Source organism: Grammomys surdaster, unplaced genomic scaffold (assembly GCF_004785775.1).
Source record: "Grammomys surdaster isolate TR1022 unplaced genomic scaffold, NIH_TR_1.0 242, whole genome shotgun sequence".
Classification (NCBI taxonomy): Eukaryota; Metazoa; Chordata; class Mammalia; order Rodentia; family Muridae; genus Grammomys; species Grammomys surdaster.
Genome location: NW_021604687.1, coordinates 5,326,465 through 5,344,442, shown reverse-complemented (window position 1 = coordinate 5,344,442; position 17,978 = coordinate 5,326,465). Strand labels below are relative to the sequence as shown.

Genomic DNA, 17,978 nt, shown 5'->3' with positions numbered 1-17,978 from the left:
GTGGAGGTGCTGTCTTCCCTGATAACCACTGGAGTTTCCAGCTTTTCAATACCAACTTTGCTATTGATGTCATAGAGAAACTCCCTGAAACAGAGTTTCTGGGTGGAGGGCACTTCCTTACTAATTTGATAGATGTCATCAGATACCCCACTCCCACCCCATAGCAGTAATGCCTTTTTGCATTCCTATTAGTCTTGATCAGAGAATATGCCTGGAGGGGACTCCAGGCCAGAGTCATCTCCTTGCACTCTGTCCTCCATGGGACAAAGGCAGCATGTGATTGAGTCCAGGAGCTACTTCCAGGAATACAGAGAGGAGGATGAGAGAGCTTTGGGGGAGGGATTTGTGTGTTTCCAGTGCTTGCTGGCTTGGAGGAGTACAAGGGACCCAGACAAGAGAGCCCAGTAGCTCAAGGACATCTGCACAGGTGACTGCAAGGCCTGGTTCCTGTCACTGTCATGTTCCTGTCACTGTCATGTTCTGTATTGGGTAAAGTCTCATCTACCCTTTTGTATTTAGGAATTGGGCAAAATCTTGTATGCTCAAGAATAATCAAATCGTTTTTTACATACTTTTTTTCTGTTTTATTATTTATTTGTTTATTGGGTATGTGTCACAACACGTATGGAGGTCAGAGGATAGCTTTTGGGAGTTGCTCATCCACAAGTCTCAGGGGACTTGTAAGTGGGTCCTTAGGTTTTCCACTTGTTGAGCAATAGTATCACTGGCTCCATGTCTTTGAAAAGCACTGGAGACTGCCAGGTTCATCCTGGCGGCTTCTGGTCAGGAGTGGTGGGGACATAATTCCACCAACCAGTCAAGTCATACTGTGCTGGCTCTGGCTGTACGGACATAGCAGACACTCAGGGCTTAGTCTCAGAAATGATCCCAGGCTCAGTGGCACAGGCTAGGCAAGTAAGGATAGGTGACTAAAAGGGCTTGTGGCACAGATGTGACCACTTTCTGGGGCTATTATACTGTGGTTTTTAAGGGCGTGATCCCAACATGTGCCACTTAACTTTTGGAAGAAGCTTTGAAGAGCAAGTGTAGTCAAGCTGCTCTCTACTAAGGGGCTGGGAAACCCAGGTCAGGGTAACAGGGTGAACATACCCACAGGGCTGGGGTCACCAGCCACTGGCCATATGGTCCCTTCCCTGGTGGCAGTCATCCTGGGGCTGTCAGGGGACTGAGAATCTGTGTGTGCCTGATGACTGTATGTGGAGCCAATGGGCTGGATGCTCGGGGAGGAAGACTTCATGCCCCAAGTGGATAAAGGGGAGGGCCAGGCAGAGGGACATGTCTATGGAAAGCAGGGGCCTTGCTCTAAGCTTCACTTGTTGGGGGTGGAGGTGGGGTGCAGTGGCCAAGCAACGGAAGCCACCCCAGAACTCTGCTCTCCAGGCTGTCACTATGGACTCTAAGCCAGGGCACTATGGACTAGAGTTTTTGGGTTCCTTGTCCCCACAGCAGTGTATGTGGTCCTACACTGGCCCCCAGCAGCAGCTGTTTCTCCCCTCTGCACCCATCACTCCTGAAAGACAATGTCGTCCTTTGCCACATGAAAAGTACAAAATGCTTGTCTGGCCATGCAGTTACAGCCCCTCTCCCCTGATCCATTCTCTGGTCTGCACAGAGTCCTACAACCTGGATGTGGCTGGCCGGGGATGGATTCTCAGCGGCAAGTGAGCTACAGTATCAAGGCTAGGAGCCATCACCCTCTGGGCATAAGTGAAGTGCATCAAGGCATCTGCAGCAGCGTCAACAAAGTGCTGATCTCTGGGAGCCTCAGTGCAGTCTATAGGGTCTTTCATATGCTTTCCTCAACACCTGAGAAGCCAACGGAGGCCCCAGCTTTGGGACCACAGGCTGCCTGCTCCCCCCCACCCTTTTCAAGGCAAGGCCACCATCCCACCACTTCCATGATCCTTATGGTTCTCATATCAGCCTCATATTGTATTTTGTATTAACTGTGCTTTCCACCATTGGGGCAGACTCTCACAAAGACCAGACTAGCCTCAGCCTCTGTGTAGCCAAGGACATCTCCAGCCGCTAGCTCCCATCTTGGGGGATTACTGGTATGTACCATGCTGGTTTTGTACTTGCTGGCACTGTGTCCATGTGTACACATGGCACAGCAGCCTCTTCAGTGTCTCACCAGGTCTGACTGGGGCAAACGGCACAGCCTAGTAGGCTAGGTGCTTCTGGTACAACGGCCACTACCACTTTATTCTGCCAGAACCCAGGGATGTGTGGAGGATGGACTGAGAGATGTACTGCGGATGCAAGAATACAGATGGGACTGTGTGGTCCTACTTATTGTGAGGCAGAGCCTCGTCTCAGGTCCTGGGTTACACTCCAACCCTGGGTTTTATTTCTTATTTGCAATATGAAGGATTATATCTAGGACCCTCACGTGTCAGGCAAGCATTCTGCTACTAAGCTACAGCCTCAGCCTCTTTTAAAATTTTATTTATTTAGGTTCTTTTTTATTTTTTGAGATAGAGTCTCACCATGTAGCCCAGGATGGCCCTGAACTCTTGATCCTCCCATTTCTCTCTCTCCAGTACTGGGATTACATCCTATTCTATCAGGCCTGGCCAGTCCCTTGGAGTGAGGGCCTAAACAACTGAGTGCTGGGGGAAGAACTGGGCCAGCCTGAGAGGGTCAAACAGAGGTGTTCAGGGACTTGGCCTGACTGTGTACCTCCATGACCACAGAGCTGAGTCAGGACGGTAGGAGCAGGTGGGAGGAGAGCCACATCCCACCCCAGTTGCTGGGCCCTGCTCCTTTAAGGGAGCAGTGGTGTAGCCCACACTCCAGCACACTGGCCCTTCAAGGGCTCTGTCCCCAGCTGAACCCCAGCCTCAGACTGATGCCTTGCAGTGACCTGACCCCAGGGAGTCTCTCAGGCTTTCCACTGGCAGTTTCCGGAGTCTTCTGGCTTCTCTGCACGTCGGGGTGAGGTCAGCGAGGCATCCAGTGCCTGTCTCCGGATAAGCTCTGCATAGAGCCCGCCTTTTTTAAGGAGTTCTTCGTGGGTCCCAGCCTGGAAACAGAAGGAGGGTCATTTCAACAGAGCTAAACTCAAGAGTCCCAGCAGGGCTGACCTCCACCACCTGTGAGGCTCATAGCTACTTAAGCTCATGGTCCTTCTAGGGACACCTGACAACTCTGCCACCCTGGGCACAGACAGCTTCACCAGTCAATGCCACCTTCTGTTCAGCTGACAGTGAGAGGTCCCATCACTTTTGTGTCTCCTTTGGCTGCGGCTGTGGGATACACGTGTGTGCTCTGATTCTGGCCCTGACTGCTCCCACAAGTCTGTGAGACAGCCTCTGCATCTTAGCCTCTGGGTGCCAGCTGTGCCTCAGTTTCTTTACCAACAACAAACACATCCTCTGGTCCTGGGAGCCTGTAGTTCAGCTTTCCCAGAGGGTAGCCGCCTGGGTTTATCCAAGGATGGGAAGACCTTGGCCTGTCAGGGTTTTGTTCCCAGCGCATGACCTCAAGCGCCTGGAAGCTGGCCAGGTGCTCATAGAGCTTAGCTGTGCCACCCGAGCCGCTGCCCACTCCTAGCCCGACTGACCTCACAGACTTGGCCATTGGCCATGACGATGATGGAGTGGGCTGCACGAACAGTACTGAGCCGGTGGGCAATGACCAACACAGTGCGTCCAGCACTGGCCCGGTCCAGAGCCTCCTGCACAACCCGCTCAGACTCTGCGTCTAGCGCACTGGTGGCCTCGTCCAGGATCAACACTGTGGGCCGCTTGATGAGAGCCCGTGCAATGGCCAGGCGCTGCTTCTGACCACCAGACAAGGTTGTGCCCCGCTCACCTAGGAAGGAGGGCACAGGACAGGGGTCTAAAGTGACCGTTAGCCTCACACTGGAGGTGGTGGACAACAGGTACTGGGTACTTAGGAACTTCCATTGGGCTCCTGTCAGGACCCCACCCCCAGCTGCCGATGCTCCAGCGTGAGAGTGCACCCAAAATATAATGTCTTGCATGCGTCTCCCTTCCTAGGCGGGTCTCTTGAGATGAGATCCCACCAGGTGCCTAAAGCAGCAACTATCTTCTGGATTCTGGCCTTGGCTGCAGTACGATCACCTGCTCCCCAAGAATGGGCTGCACAGCACAAAGATGCTAACCACAAAGGGATCTGAAACCACAGAGGACAACCTGGAAGGGACTGCTAAGTGACAGCAGGGTCGCAGGTCAATAAGGGGAGCAGTCCTGGGAAGCCTCAATAACAAGGGCCACACCAGAATGGAAGGAGCAAGGAAGGGCCAAACAGAGATGACAAGGGCTTCTCATCAGTACAGCATAGAGTCCAGAGCAGGCGAGCATAGCTGTTAGGACCTGGAGGGATCGCTACAGATGGGCGCAGCCTGAAGGGCCAGGTTAGTCAGCAGAGAAGCCCCAAGAGGTGCTGGTACATTCTATATAGCACAACCAAACCGTTGGGTAGTCATACTCTGTATATGGCACATACAGCCCCAGAGATGGACAGAAGAGCTGTGGGAATGAACATCTAAGACTTAGGTTGTCACAGGCAGGAGCTAGTGTGTCACTGTACGGCCCAGTACCCTGAAGAAAGAGGCCTGCACAGGACACCAGCCTGTTGTGCAGAAGATGCCACTGAAGAGCAAGAGAACTACCATGGGCCAGGAACCAGAAGAACACGGAAAGTTCTGAGAGGGGTCCTATTTCCTGTCTTGGGCTGTGGTAGGCTTGAGCACACACGTCCTCTGTGCCTGTGGCCTGGGTCTCCCATTTACATTTGCTATTATAATCTCCATCTCCTCTCAGAGACATGTCTAGTCTGTTATGCCACATGGCTCAGGTTCTTCTGTCTCCATAAAGCCATCTTTGTCCCCTCACCCATGGTCTGGTCTTTCCTGGCTTGACTGTCTTCTAGCTGTCCCTCTCAAGAGTCACGCTGAATTGCTCTATGGCAGTAGAACCATTGCTCCTAAGCCTCACCACTGCCCTGCTGACCCAGCAGCTTCCCATCCAAGGACCCACCAATCACAGTGCTGTAGCCATCAGGGAAGCTGCTGATGAACTCGTGGGCATTGGCTTCTCGTGCAGCTGCATACACCTCTTCATCTGGAGCGTCTAGCTTCCCAAATCGGATATTTTCCTTGATGGTTGTTGCAAACAGGACTGGCTCCTGCAAGGTTGAGTGGAATGGGGACACAGGGATGGCATCTACAAGCTATACTCTGAGCCATCCTCAAAATCTGGGGATTGTCATGTGCACCAGGGTCTATTTTACAGGACCACTATTACAGGGTGGGTCTGAAGTTCAAAGAGGCACCCCTGACCCCCACAGAACAAGGACACACAGCAAGGTGACGATGGATAGGCCCTATAGTAATAGAAGGTCATGTGAGTTTTGGCCTTGCCTGCATGTGGCTATTGGCAGCCTTAGAACCACTGCTTTGGGACCCTAAGACTGCAGCCCACAAGAGCAGTGTCTATGCTCTGGAGTATAAGGACAAAGCTGCAGAGGGAGAGGGACATCCTGGATCCAGAGAACAGCTAGGAACCATGAAAACCACAGACGCCCTTAGAGAAACAGGGAGATGAGTGGGGAAGAGAGAGAAGGGCCCCAGTTTTGCTGTTGAGACCCTGTCCAGATCTGCCATTCACCTGGCTGATGAAACCTATGACCTGGCCCCGGAGCCAGGAGGGGTCGAGAGTACGCAGGTCATGCCCATCCAGCATCACCGCGCCAGCTGTGGGGTCATAGAAGCGCTCCAAGAGGGAAGCAACTGTGGTCTTTCCTGGAGGGAGGAGGGAGATGTGGAGAGGAGGGGTTTGGAGGAACCATGGAGGGCTTGCTACCAGCCCTGCTCCAAGTGGTTACCAAAAAATACAAACCAGAGGATGAAAGATGGTGAGGATCCTCTTACCTCCCCCAGAGTGGCCCACGAGAGCCACTATCTTGCCAGGGGGCAGCTTCAGGGTGAAGTCCTTGAGCACATCGAAGCCAGGTCGGCAGGGGTAGCTGGGGTGGCCAAGAGAGCCCCAGTCAGACCAGGTTCCTGGCCCTTACTGCCCAAAGGCCCCTCACAGGGCCTTGTTCACAGGAAGCATTCAGTTAAATGCCAGCTGACTTTCTCTCATTCTCAGCCTAAAAGACCCTTTCTCCACCTCCCCACCAATGCTGACCTGAAGCTGACATTCTGGAAGGTGATGGAACCACGAAGGTCCTTTCTGGGGATGGAGTAGCCCCCTGTCAATGGGATGACAGGACTCAGGGCCATGTACTCGAAGACTCTGGCTCCTGCACTCAGCCCACGCACCACCTGCAGAAGGAATCTAGTTTGTGGTTGAGATAAAAACCAACCACTGAAGGGGGCTTCTGCTACCAGAGAGGGCTGCAGTGTGTCCAGAGCCCTCATAGGAGGGTGGAGCCAAACTGTGGTCTTGGGGTTCAAAAATCCTGTTCTTTGTTCATACTCTGCCCACCCCCAACCATAGGCAATATTCACAGCAGCAGCAGCAACACACACGCACGCACACACGCACGCACGCACGCATACCCCTCTTTAGTGATGGATGGGGACTCTAACCCAGACTCTCACTTACCTGACCAAACAGGACAGAGAGGCTGGCCATAGACCTGCCAGAGCAAAGAGTAAGAAGAGGTATTAACAACAGCCAGAGAGAAGGGAAAGCTGTTGGGGAGGCAAGGGCAGGGCTCACATGTAGAAGGCCCCAAGATCTTATGGCTACAGGAGCCCCGGGACCCTGTGACACCAGATCACTGAGTGTCTGTTCCCTCTTCAGTTAACAGTTGCCTGCTGCCAGAGCCAGGATCTGGAGAGGCTCCAGGAAGCAGCAGCTGATGGATAAATGACTGGGACTCAGTGGCATGCCCACATGCTTCCCGGAGCCTTCAGTAAACAGGGTGAAGATGGCCCACCAGAGGGGGCCTAACTGAAACTGTGGTCTCCACCCTTGCTGTAACTAAACAGATACGTTGACAGAGGTCATAGGGATAAGGATGGGTTCACAGCGGGAGGTCAAATCTAATGCTGTACTTCTGGGCTTCAAGCAAGGACTTACTTTCAAATTAAGATGGAAAAAGTTAAACCCTTTTAGAAGAAAAATAGAGACAGGGGGCTAAAAGGAGAAGCCCTGGGGAGCCCCTGAAGCAAATTTCCTGACAAAGAGTTTTCTGTGGGCTTGCCCTAAAAGTGGGTATGTGTAGGTGATGCCATGTGTTTATCTGTCTAGACAGTGGGTCACCTCCCTGGTCTTAGCAGGGCTGGGGCTGGGGCTGGGTTGGTCGCCTGCTGAGAGCTAAGGAGGAAGATGAGTCAACAGCCTTAGTCACGGTCCCCAGTGGGTTAGCTAACCCACTTGTATATGCCACTGAGTGCAATGGGCCCTTTCTGAGAAGAGGAAAGACTGTCACCCCAGCAAGTTATGGACCAAGTTCACTCTTTCAGTTCTGGGTAAGCACCCCAAAGCCCTCAAGAGTTATGGCAGGGTTAGGGCAAGAGGCACTTGCCAGGAGTAGGAAGGCAATGAAGGGAGGAGCTAAGTGGGTGAGTTATCTGTGGATGTGACCAGCTCACAGGAAACCAGGAATCCATTAGAGCCTGGCAAAGGGGCCAACCACAACTGAAATCCAAAACACACATGACTCATGGGAGTGCCCTGACCTTGCTCTGAGAGCTGGTACAATCGGGCCAGCTGTGGACTGTGATGAAGTAAACTGGTATGGGCAAATTCCCTACCTGGGGACCATCCATTCTTTGCCAAAAGGGACACTTAGCTGGAGCTGTGATGTGATCCTTCCCCTTGGACCTCAGCCCTGACACATGGGCCCATGGATACACAGGAAGAGGCAGAGAGAAACGCAGCAGCTTCCTATGGAGGCCATTCCCCCGGCTGGCTGGTGATGATGACCTGGCAGAGGCCCAAGACAGCAAAGGCTACTCTCTGGGCTGTCCTGCAGTCTAAGCATAGTACTGCTTAGGGCTGAGTAGTGCAGTAGGCAGGTAAGAAAATTTAGGTGGAAGGCATGTGCCCAGGAAATAGAGTCAAGTTGTTCATCTGAGTCCTCAGGACTAGAATGTCATCAGGGGCTGGAGCCCATGCTGACCAGGGAATTAGGTCAGCACAAGGAATGCAAGGTAGCAGAAGGGATACGGTAACCTCCACCTCTTTTGCAATCAGAGTACTTAGATAGCAAAGCCAGGAGGAACAGCTGCTGGGCCAGAGGACAGATAAGGCTCTCGAGACCAGAGGGTCTGACGGTCTTTGATGTGGAGCAGAAATGGAAGCAAAGGCTCATGTAGCTAGGACCCAGTGTGCTCTGCTCTGAGGTCCTCTGGCTAGAGTGTGGACGAGACTGTCCTACCATCTCCAAGTTGGCCTTATTTAACGCTGGATAGTAGCGACCAGACACTAGGCCTTTCTCTAAGAACTGTGGAGTTACTGCAACGGCAAGATAGGACTGTGGGCAGGGACAGGGTGTAGCCGCCTGCGGCCACGGGCGAACTGGGATCACCTGAAAGGGAGGTTGGAAATGAAAAAAGGACATGAAGAGGCAAGAGAAGCATGGTGGGTAACTCCACCTACGTCCTATTGTTAGGTCTATTGTGGTAACCAAGGTCTTTCTGGCCTGCTCAAGGCTGGGAGGCGGGCACAACAGGGCACCACTATGATGAGGAGTGCCACCTCTGTAGGAGGAGAATCACCTTTGTAGGGAAGCACCAATTTGAGAAGGGGAAGAGCACCTCTGACATGATTAGTGTTAATATGTCTTTGTTCTTTATTTATTACAGCATACTCTCTAATTATTTATCATAACATATGTTTATGTTCTTTTAAAAGACTATTTGCTATGTATAGGGAAAGCAAGGTAGAAAACAACAGTAGGAAGTGCTTGGGTTTCACTGAGAAAAGATTTGATTGGGGCCTGCCAGGGTAGCCCACTGAGATAGCCCACTGAGGCTACCTTGTGACCAAGGTGACAGATAAGCTTCAGGTTGCTGCTCAGGGTGGATGGGGCTCAGCTAAGCAGAGCAAGCAAAGTTATATATGTAGCACCTGGGGGGCAGGGGTCTTCATCTCATCCTAAGACATAGTCTGAGGCCAGGGCAGCCCTTAAAAAGCCTGTTAAGGAAGGTATCCATAGGGTACTCAGTCCTGTTACATACCACACCACATGAAGGGCCGCCCCAAAGCACTGTGCTGGGTGAAGCCAGCCAGGAACCAAGTGAAGGACAATGTGTGGCTACTTCTGTGTGGTGTTTAGTATGCTCAGAGTCACAGAAGGCAGGAAGTGGAAGTGGGTGCAGAGCTGGGGAGGAATGGGGAGCTAACGTTTAAAAGTCTCACTTTTGTAGGAAGACAAGGTTATGGTGATTGGTGTCGGCGGTGGCTGAAAACACTGGGCGGTGCATAACTCTACCGAAGTGTGCACTTAAGAATGGCCAGGGCAATAAAATTTCCACTGTCTATTTCACCACAATTAATTTTTTTTTTGAAAGCTTCTCAGGGACACTTGAGAGCTGCCCAAAAGCTAACGATGCTTACTGCATCCCTGAATAGAGGCCCAGTGGAGCCTTAGAAGGCTCTTGTGGAAAGTTTGGAGGCTCTACCCTGTGGGGTTTTCCTGGGGAACCAGGGTTAGTATTAGGCAGCAGCCCCTCCCCAAGTACACTGACATTCCTGTTTGAGTAAGCATGGTTCTGGAAAGACGGCAGAGTGGGGTGGGGGTAGGGAGAGCTCTCCCAAGAGATGACAGTGGTCCCTACTCACCTCTGTACTGACTGGGATGCCACCAGGAAGGACATGAGGTCTCCCCCTTTCAGTTGCTGTCCAGCCACAAGAGAGCCCCCAATGAACAGGGTTCCCAAGACCATACCTACACGGGAAAAGGCCAGGCAATGAGGCAGGAAGTGGCAAGGGATGAAGGGACGAGTCCTGAGTCTGCTACCAGCTGACTCCCAGGCCTCAACTCCACATTTGCAAGGCAGGCCAGGTATAGTGATATAGGCCGGTAACAATGACTTATGAGGCTGAGGCAGGAGAATCACAAGTTCAAGGCAGCTTGGGATACAGAAAAACTCTGAAGTCAGCCTAGGTAACTTAGTGAGGCTCTATCTGAGAATAACAGGGCTGGGACGATGGCTCAGTGGTTAAGAGCACAGACTGCTCATGCCAAAGACTTGAGTTCAGTTCCCAGCAGCCACACGATGGCTCACAACTGCCTGTAATCCCCGCTCCGGGGCCTCTGTAGGAGCCTGCAGTCACATCCACATACCCACACACAGGCACACATGTAATGAAAACGTAAGGGCTGGAGAAAAAGAATGTTCCTAACATTGAGGTCCTGGTTCTACCACAGTGGCACAAAAATAAAACGAAGTGGGGAGGGGCAGGTGTGCAGCACACTCCTTAAGGGTGCCTGCCCTGCAGCATTCTCTACAAGCTAAGGGATGACATCATAGGCGTCAGTAGCTGGGGCATCTCACAAATGCAGGTACTCAATATGTTAGGAACACCTGGGCGAGTGGAGGCTGTCTGTTGCCTGTCTTTGCTCCCAGCTAGCCCATGCCCACGTCCCCTCCCAGGCAGGGCCTCCTTCACTCACAGTTGAAAGCAATGTTAGAGAGCCCTTGGAACAAGGCAATGCCCCTGCCCAGCTCTTCTGCTTTACAGCGACATGACTCCAGTTCTTCTTGATAGCGTCTGAGAAGAGAGGCTAGGCTGGGCACTCAGGAAGCAGCTGGGCTGAGGGCCAGGGCAGGGGAGGGTGTAAGATGGGTCCACTTTATGCTCTGCTTTCCCAGGACTTACTCCTCCTCCCTCTTCTCCATCGCAAAGGCCCGCACAGTCCGAACATTGCCAAGGGCCTCGTCTGCTACACCTGTTGCCCTGGCAATCTGCATGGAGACAGGGAAATAGGAAGTAGTTGTAGACAGGAAGAGGCAGAAGGAAGGACAAGGAGAATGGGCCAGAGATGCTGGGAAGAACCAAGGGGGAGAGGTCAAGAATTCCAGTACCTGCTCCTGACACTGGCGAGACAGCTTTCGGAGGCCTGAGCCCATCAGGGTGCCCACTCCCATGAGGGTAGGTGTGACGACAGCCAGTATCAGTGTAAGGCTTGGGGACAGCATAGACAGGGACACCAGGCTACCGATCACCTGGGTGCAGCTGCGCAGTCCCTGAACAGTGAGAGAAGGTCAGGATGTTGGTGCATCAGCACCAGATGGTGAGTGTTCTAAGGGTGGGGTGGCACAGCTCTGCACTTATGAGGCCCAGGCCACCAGCGTGAGCCCTGGAGACCAAGGGGCAGTCACTGGTTACCAAATGAAGCCCTTTCTCAGCCAGCCAGGATCTGATTATCAGTTTCAAAAGGGATGGGTGAGAATGCTCACAGGCCATACTCTTTTCATTTAGACAAATCCATTGTTTGTTTCTGTTTTGGACATGCTGGACTGCACAGGAGTACATTGACTACCATGGGCCAGTGTCCTGCCAAACCTGGGACCAGGTGATGGAGGGGCGTACAGGATGGGCTGTCAGTTTGTGGTAGAGTCATATGTGAGTTTGATGCCAGCTGGGGATGGGCACAAAGGGGTCATGCTAGGTCAGGTGAGTTTGCTTCTGCTAGGGTCACTCATAATTGCCTCACGATGGCTTTTTTGGGGAGGAAGGGTTTCAGAGCATGGGAGCAGCAGCCTGTCCTGACCTTGACATGTTCCCAGTGGCTCCATCCAGACTCTTTGTTCCTCTCTCATACCTTCCTCAGACAGTCTACACTAAGAGCTGGCAGGGGTATTGCCTTGTTTCAAGACAATGTTAAGATGTCAGGGCTGGGGTAGGCAATTCTGGCCTGCTGAATTTGTACAGGGGCCTGACCCACTGACCTGGGAGATGACAAGCTTGAAGGATGACTTGAATTCTTGCACATCGGTAGTCAAGCGACTCACTAGTTGCCCTGTCTTTTTGGCATCAAAGAAAGCAATGTCTTGCCTGGCAGTAAGACATGATTGTAGCAGGTGAAGGAGGAGGAGATGGTACTTCAGGATTTGTCCCTCCTGGTCTCCCCTGGTCTCCCCTGGTCTCCCCTGGTCCCACCCTGGCCCACCCACTAGAGCTGCAAGTACCGGAGCAGGGAGCTGAATAGGGCTTTCCGCATGTCCGTGGCCATGCGCTCACCAATGTGGGCCAACAGCACTAGGTATCCAAAGGTCAGCAGTCCCTGTAAGAGAGGCCTGGCATTTAGGGACACCCCAAGAGGGCTGTTGTGAGCCCCAGGCCCTGCTACCTGGCTATACCTGAACACCGTACAGTAGGAGCAACTGGATGCTGAGCTTACGGGACTCAGACATGAAACTCCCAATGTGGTCCCTCATGTGCTTGGCGACGATCTCCACCAGCTGGCCCAGGAGCAAGGGGATCTGCACGTTCACTAGTGCCGCACCTAAGGCCAGCTGGAACAGGGACAGTGGGAACAGAGACCTGGAGAGGAGGCCATATTCATCCCCTCCCCGGCTCTGGCTTTTCCTCCCCCCCTCCCCTTAGCCTTGCCTTGTCCACACTGTGGCTACTCATGTGGTCACAGAAGTGCTTCTTTGAGAGTTCAAGTCCTGCCCCTGAGTCCTCATATCCCACAAACTCAACTCCCTTGCATAGGTTATCCTGATGCACCAGAGCCCAGGCCGCCCTTGTCATTTCCACAAGGCAGGAATGCTGTCCCTGTGCAACTCTGGTTTGGAGTTGCCTAGGCCCTTCCTGGCCTGAGCATGGAGGAGCAGGGAAAGCCTCACCACAATGGCTACCCCCAGGGCCAGCAGGTGGGGGTGAAGGAAATGCCAGAACAGCTTCCAGTTAAAGCGCAGCTCCGGGGCACGTGTGGGTTGGGCAGGAGGCGACCCTTTGGCCTCACAACGTGCTATAAGGCAGAGGCGTGGATGCTGCCACAGGACTGCAGGGACCACCAAGGTTCCCCCAACCCAACACCAGACGGAGGGGCTCCGATGGGAAGCTGGTGGGGCTCGAGGGAGGTGAACCCGGAGCTGTGACCGGAGCTGGGCTACAGCCCGCAGGAGGCGTGAGCTGAACCGGTCATCTGAGGACCTGCAGGTAGAAAAAGGCATTGACAGCTATGGGCCTGGCTGTCCTTCAAATGACTAACACCCCCGTGGGCTCTGGCTGAGTTTCTGCAACAGCATTCTATCTGCAGCCTCTCCCAAGGATGCTTTTATTTTCGTTTGAGATAAAATCTTCCAATAGTCCCCAGCCTGGCCTTCAACTTTTGCTCTCAAGTGATCCTCCTGGCTCAGCCTCCTGAGTAGCTATGACTACAGATAAATGAGCTACCCCACCCAGAATGAATACCTTAGCGCATTCTTAAGCAATGCTGATCTGTAAGGCACCTGCTCACAAGTGGAGCAGCTGTGGAATGTTTTGCTATCAGAGTACAATCCTAAGAGCCGTTCCCTCTAGCACTGAGGTGGAGCCGCATCAGGCGGCAAGGCCCCTATTTAGCCTCCAGGCACCCAGTCAATACAGGTCTCCAGCCTGCCAGACAGGACACCTGGAGCACCAGACTGCCCAGGCCTCCTTTATAGGAACAGACCAAGAAGGCTTCCTAGAGGAAGGCTCAGAGAGAATTCTGGGGGTGAGCTTCTTCTCTGTGCCTACCACCCGCACTTGTGCAAGGTCATCAACGTGGAAGGTGTGACCTAGCAATAGAGAGGGAATGGTCCACAGCTCTTGACCCTGGGAGATGCCCTTATTCTCACTTGGTAAGGAGAAGAACTGAGTGAGAGATAGTATAATTTGCTCCCAGGAATGAGGTGGCCAAGAGGGCCAAAGGTTCCTCTCTCATTGCTGACAGAGGAAACAGAAAGAACAACACAAAGGACTGGTTTTTGTCATCCTTCAGTTCCCATATGTATAAAATGGAAACGTAGATTCAGCTGGTTATAACACCTGTAAACTTACTGTGTCATAGAATATGGAGCTGACCAAATCAGACAAAGTAATCTCTTTCCCCCAGGGTCATGCTGGTTGGGGTGAGTAAGCATGGAGCTCAGAGAGTAGGTGCTGCTGGGTTTGACCACAGCATCAGAAAAGGCACTGGTGAATGGATGCTGGCCAAGTTCACACTGGGGATCGTGGGGTGGTAGGGCAGAGCCCTCGGGAGTGCTGGCATGAGAGGAGACTTTCAGCAACAAGGTGGCTTTGACAGGACTTTTGACCCTTCTCATGAGGGGTTTTTAGGGCTATCTGCAGCTTTCAGGATAAGGTGTAATAAAGTCAGATTTGCACTTTAGAGGACATGATAGGGAAGAGCCAGAGGGGAAGGACAGGACAGAGGGAACCTGTTTGGCGCAGAAGGTGTCTAGCCAAAAGTATACAGATGAATGCTCTACGGCTTAGAAAGAATATATAAGTGGGTGTGGCAGTACATTCCTGAAATCTCAGCACTTGGGAGGCTGAGACTGGAAAATTTCAAGTTCAAAGCCAGCCTGTGCTACAAAGTGAGACCTTGTTTCAAAATAAAATGAAGTAGGGACTGGAGAGATGGCTGAGCAGTTAAGAGCATGCACTGTTCATACAGAGGACCTGAGGCTGATTCCAACACGTCTATCAGGAAGTTCACAACTGCCTGTGACTACAGCTCGAGGGGATCCAATCCCTCTGGTATCCTCTGACACCTGTGCTCATGTACCCACACACATAATTAAACAGTCTTTCTCTTCCCCCCACTATGCCTTATGTCTATCAAGCCTCTGTTTTGGATAGAACTCACTCTCTTTTCTTCCTGTACTACTGTCCTAATTTTCCAGCGGACTTACTGATGGGGCAGGGGCATATTTTATATGCCAGAACTTAGGAAATCTCTGAGATATGAGAAATCTATTGAGCAGATGTTTGCTGAGCTGTGTGTGCCCTTGTTAGATATGCACTAAGGCTGACCACTGCAGTGTTTTGCAAACATACAGATTTACTGTCACTGAAATGGTACACTGCAACTTAGTACAACCCAGCACTGTGTGTGTGTGTGTTTGTGAGAGTGCCAAAGTTGAAAGGCTTCACAAAATATGTCCCTTGATTCTGAAACATATATTCCGATAGTTTCTGTTAAATTCCTTTCAAAATGACCCTGATCTGCTAAATTTGTTTCACAAACTGAAATGAACACATTCATTCATCTGGTCTTACCTTGTGTCTCTTTAAGGTTTAAATATTATCAACACCCTCACTCTTTCTAAAGACTGTTTTCAAACCATTAATAATTTATCATGCCTACTTTCTAGCTTCTCTCAGCTCCTCCAAACCAGGAAGCTATGGGGACTGCCAACAACTGGTGGAGAACTTCCCAGCACCAGTTCTTTTCCTTCCCTTGCTTGCCCTCCCTCCATCAAGCAGACGGGCTTGCCACACAGTTACCCACCCTTGGCAATCTTCCCCTGGACCTGTCAGGGAAACAGTTGCTTCTTGTAGAAAATTTACAATTAAATTCTAGGTTCTGGGTAGAGAACACTCCTATAATCCCAGTACTCAGGAGGCAGAGGCTGGTGGATCTCTGTGAGTTCAAGGTCAGACTGGTCTACATAGAAAGCTCCAGGCCAGCCAGAGCTACATAGCGAAACTTAGTCTTAAACAAAAAAAATAAAATAAAACCAAAGGGCTAGAGAGATGGCTCAGTGGTTAAGAGCACTGGCTGTTCTTCCAGAAGACCAGGGTTCAGTTCCCAGCATTCACATGGCAGCTCACAACTGTCTATGACTTCTGTTCCAGGGGATCTGACACCCTCATACAGATATACATGCAGACAAAACACCAATGCATATAAAAAGTAAAAAAAAAAAAAAAAAAAAAAAAAAAGAAGTACTAAAAGAAAAACTTAGACTTTGGACTCTTGGATGCTTCCAACCATTATTCTCTCTGGACCGATGTGGGTAATTTTGTTTGTTTTTTGTTTCATTTTTATCTTATCAATAATGGATCAGATTTTTTTTTTCCACACAGGGTACTAGGGATTGAGTCTATGGTTCATGTCTGACAAGAAAAAAAAAATCTACCACATGTACCCAGTTCTGCTTTTAATCTTTATTTTTAAATTTTATTACATTTTATTTGTTTGTGTGCGTGTGCTTGAGCATTCCAGAGTGAGTGGACATCAAAGGGCAGCTTACAAGAGTTGGTCCTCTCCTTCTACATGTGGGTCCCAGGGATTGACAAACTCAAGGGATCACGTTAGTGACTCATCTTTACCCACTGAGTCATATGATCCTTTTACTCTTTATTTTGACACAGGATCTTACAAAGTTTTCCAGGAAGGCCTTGAATGTAGAATGTGTAGTATACATTCCACTGTATGTTGGATTTAGACTCAGTCTCCTGAGTAAATGGATACTAGGCCCCGGTTCAGATTGACTTGATTCCAGGTGACACATCTAGCTCTACGAATCAATTCCTTATTCGTTTTGTTCACTCAGAACTCACTATGTAGTCTGTGCTGGCTTCAAATTCCTAGCAATTGTCCTGCTTCAACGTGGACGCTGCTGATATTTCATTATGTTGCTTGGGCTGGCCTGGAGCTCTCTATAGACCAGGCTGGCCTTGAATTCACAGTAGCTCCTAGCTAGGAACTACTTTAAAAATTTTTTAAACGTATGTATGTGTTTATCTATTTAGTGGGTTTGGGATAGAGGAAGTAAGAGGATAATTTGCTGAAATTGCATCTCTCCTACCATATGAGTTCTCAAGGAGAATCCAGGTCTTCGGGCTTGGTAGTAAGTGCCTTTACCTGCTAAACCATCTCACTAGCTCAGGAATCGCTTTTGACCATTTAAAATTATTTCAGGTAATCCTGAAGCACCATCAATAGTAAATGTCTATGAACACCAATTACAGATACGTCCAGATCTTCAGGTGGATTACCAGAGAGCAGCAGATGCGAGCTGCGAGTGGCGCCCCTTAGTGGACAATGTTGACTGGGCGTGGTCAGCGCCCTGAAGTCGGCTGAGTCCTGACCGCTAGTGGATGCAGACCTGCGGAGACTCCTGCTGGCACCCACACAGCATCATGAATAATTGAGGCCAATTCCCTGGAGAGTGACATTCCACTCCCTCCAAGCTAGCCTACAGCTCCCAGCAAGCCACCGCGAGCCCAGAACTACACCTCCCGGCTGGTCCCGCGCGCGGCCGGCCGGTCTATGGCCCAGACTCCAAGTTGCTCTTGTTCTTTTACCTGGTGGCTGAGAACGTCTGGAAGCGCAGGGATTGTAGCGACCATCCTGAAACTGGGCCACCCCGGATTCCGACCCGAAATAGGTGCACCAACATGTTGAGGCAGGAAGACAGGGGCAGCCAGCAACGGCAATCTTACACTTATCCTACTGAGGGTTCCATGTTAGCGATGGCCCAATCCCGACAACCCCTTCTCACCTCGGCGATGATTGGAGGAAAGACACGTCAGTCTTGTCGCAAGCTGTGATTGGATAAGATGTTGGTTGTAGGCGGGACCGAGCAGAAGCCGCTCTAGCTACCATTTACTTAGTGGCCTAGGGTCAGATGATGGTCAGAGGTAGTGAGACGTTCGTTCTCACATTTGAGGATGTCCTGGCGCTTCTGACCTCGAGCCGTTTCTCTAGAGTTATTCCAGACAATCTCTATGTGTCCTGGCATCTTCAGGGAGTGTAGAGTGGTGGTTCCATGAGAAGGAATGAGTGAAAACAGACCTGAGAGTTCACCACCACCACCACTACCACCACCACCACCACCCAACCCCCCTGGCCTCCCACGCCTCAACCCAAACCAACCAAACAAAAACATAATGCGTGTGATGTGCCACCACTTTAGTCTCTAACTCCTGGAGACTAAAGTTTTTCAATGCATGTGACTACATGCATTGAAAAACTCCCTGTGTAATCCTGCTACTGACACTTACCAGTTATCGTGAATTCTTAGTATATAAGTCATGAAG

General features: G+C 51.1%; 1 protein-coding gene across 1 annotated transcript; it reads right to left on the bottom strand.

The window, feature by feature from the left end:
- Positions 1-2,456: 2,456 nt before the first annotated feature.
- Abcb8 (ATP binding cassette subfamily B member 8) lies at positions 2,457-17,669 on the bottom strand. The gene is made up of 16 exons (XM_028774755.1): positions 17,244-17,669; positions 12,806-13,115; positions 12,314-12,469; positions 12,143-12,237; positions 11,903-12,008; positions 11,036-11,197; positions 10,830-10,915; positions 10,624-10,721; positions 9,789-9,894; positions 6,600-6,633; positions 6,180-6,316; positions 5,921-6,015; positions 5,658-5,791; positions 5,028-5,175; positions 3,587-3,837; positions 2,457-3,046 (listed from the first exon to the last, which is right to left on the bottom strand). The coding sequence occupies exons 1-16, from the start codon at positions 17,336-17,338 to the stop codon at positions 2,906-2,908; spliced, it is 2,154 nt and encodes a 717-aa protein (XP_028630588.1). The 5' UTR covers positions 17,339-17,669; the 3' UTR covers positions 2,457-2,905.
- Between the last annotated feature and the right edge of the window lie 309 nt (positions 17,670-17,978).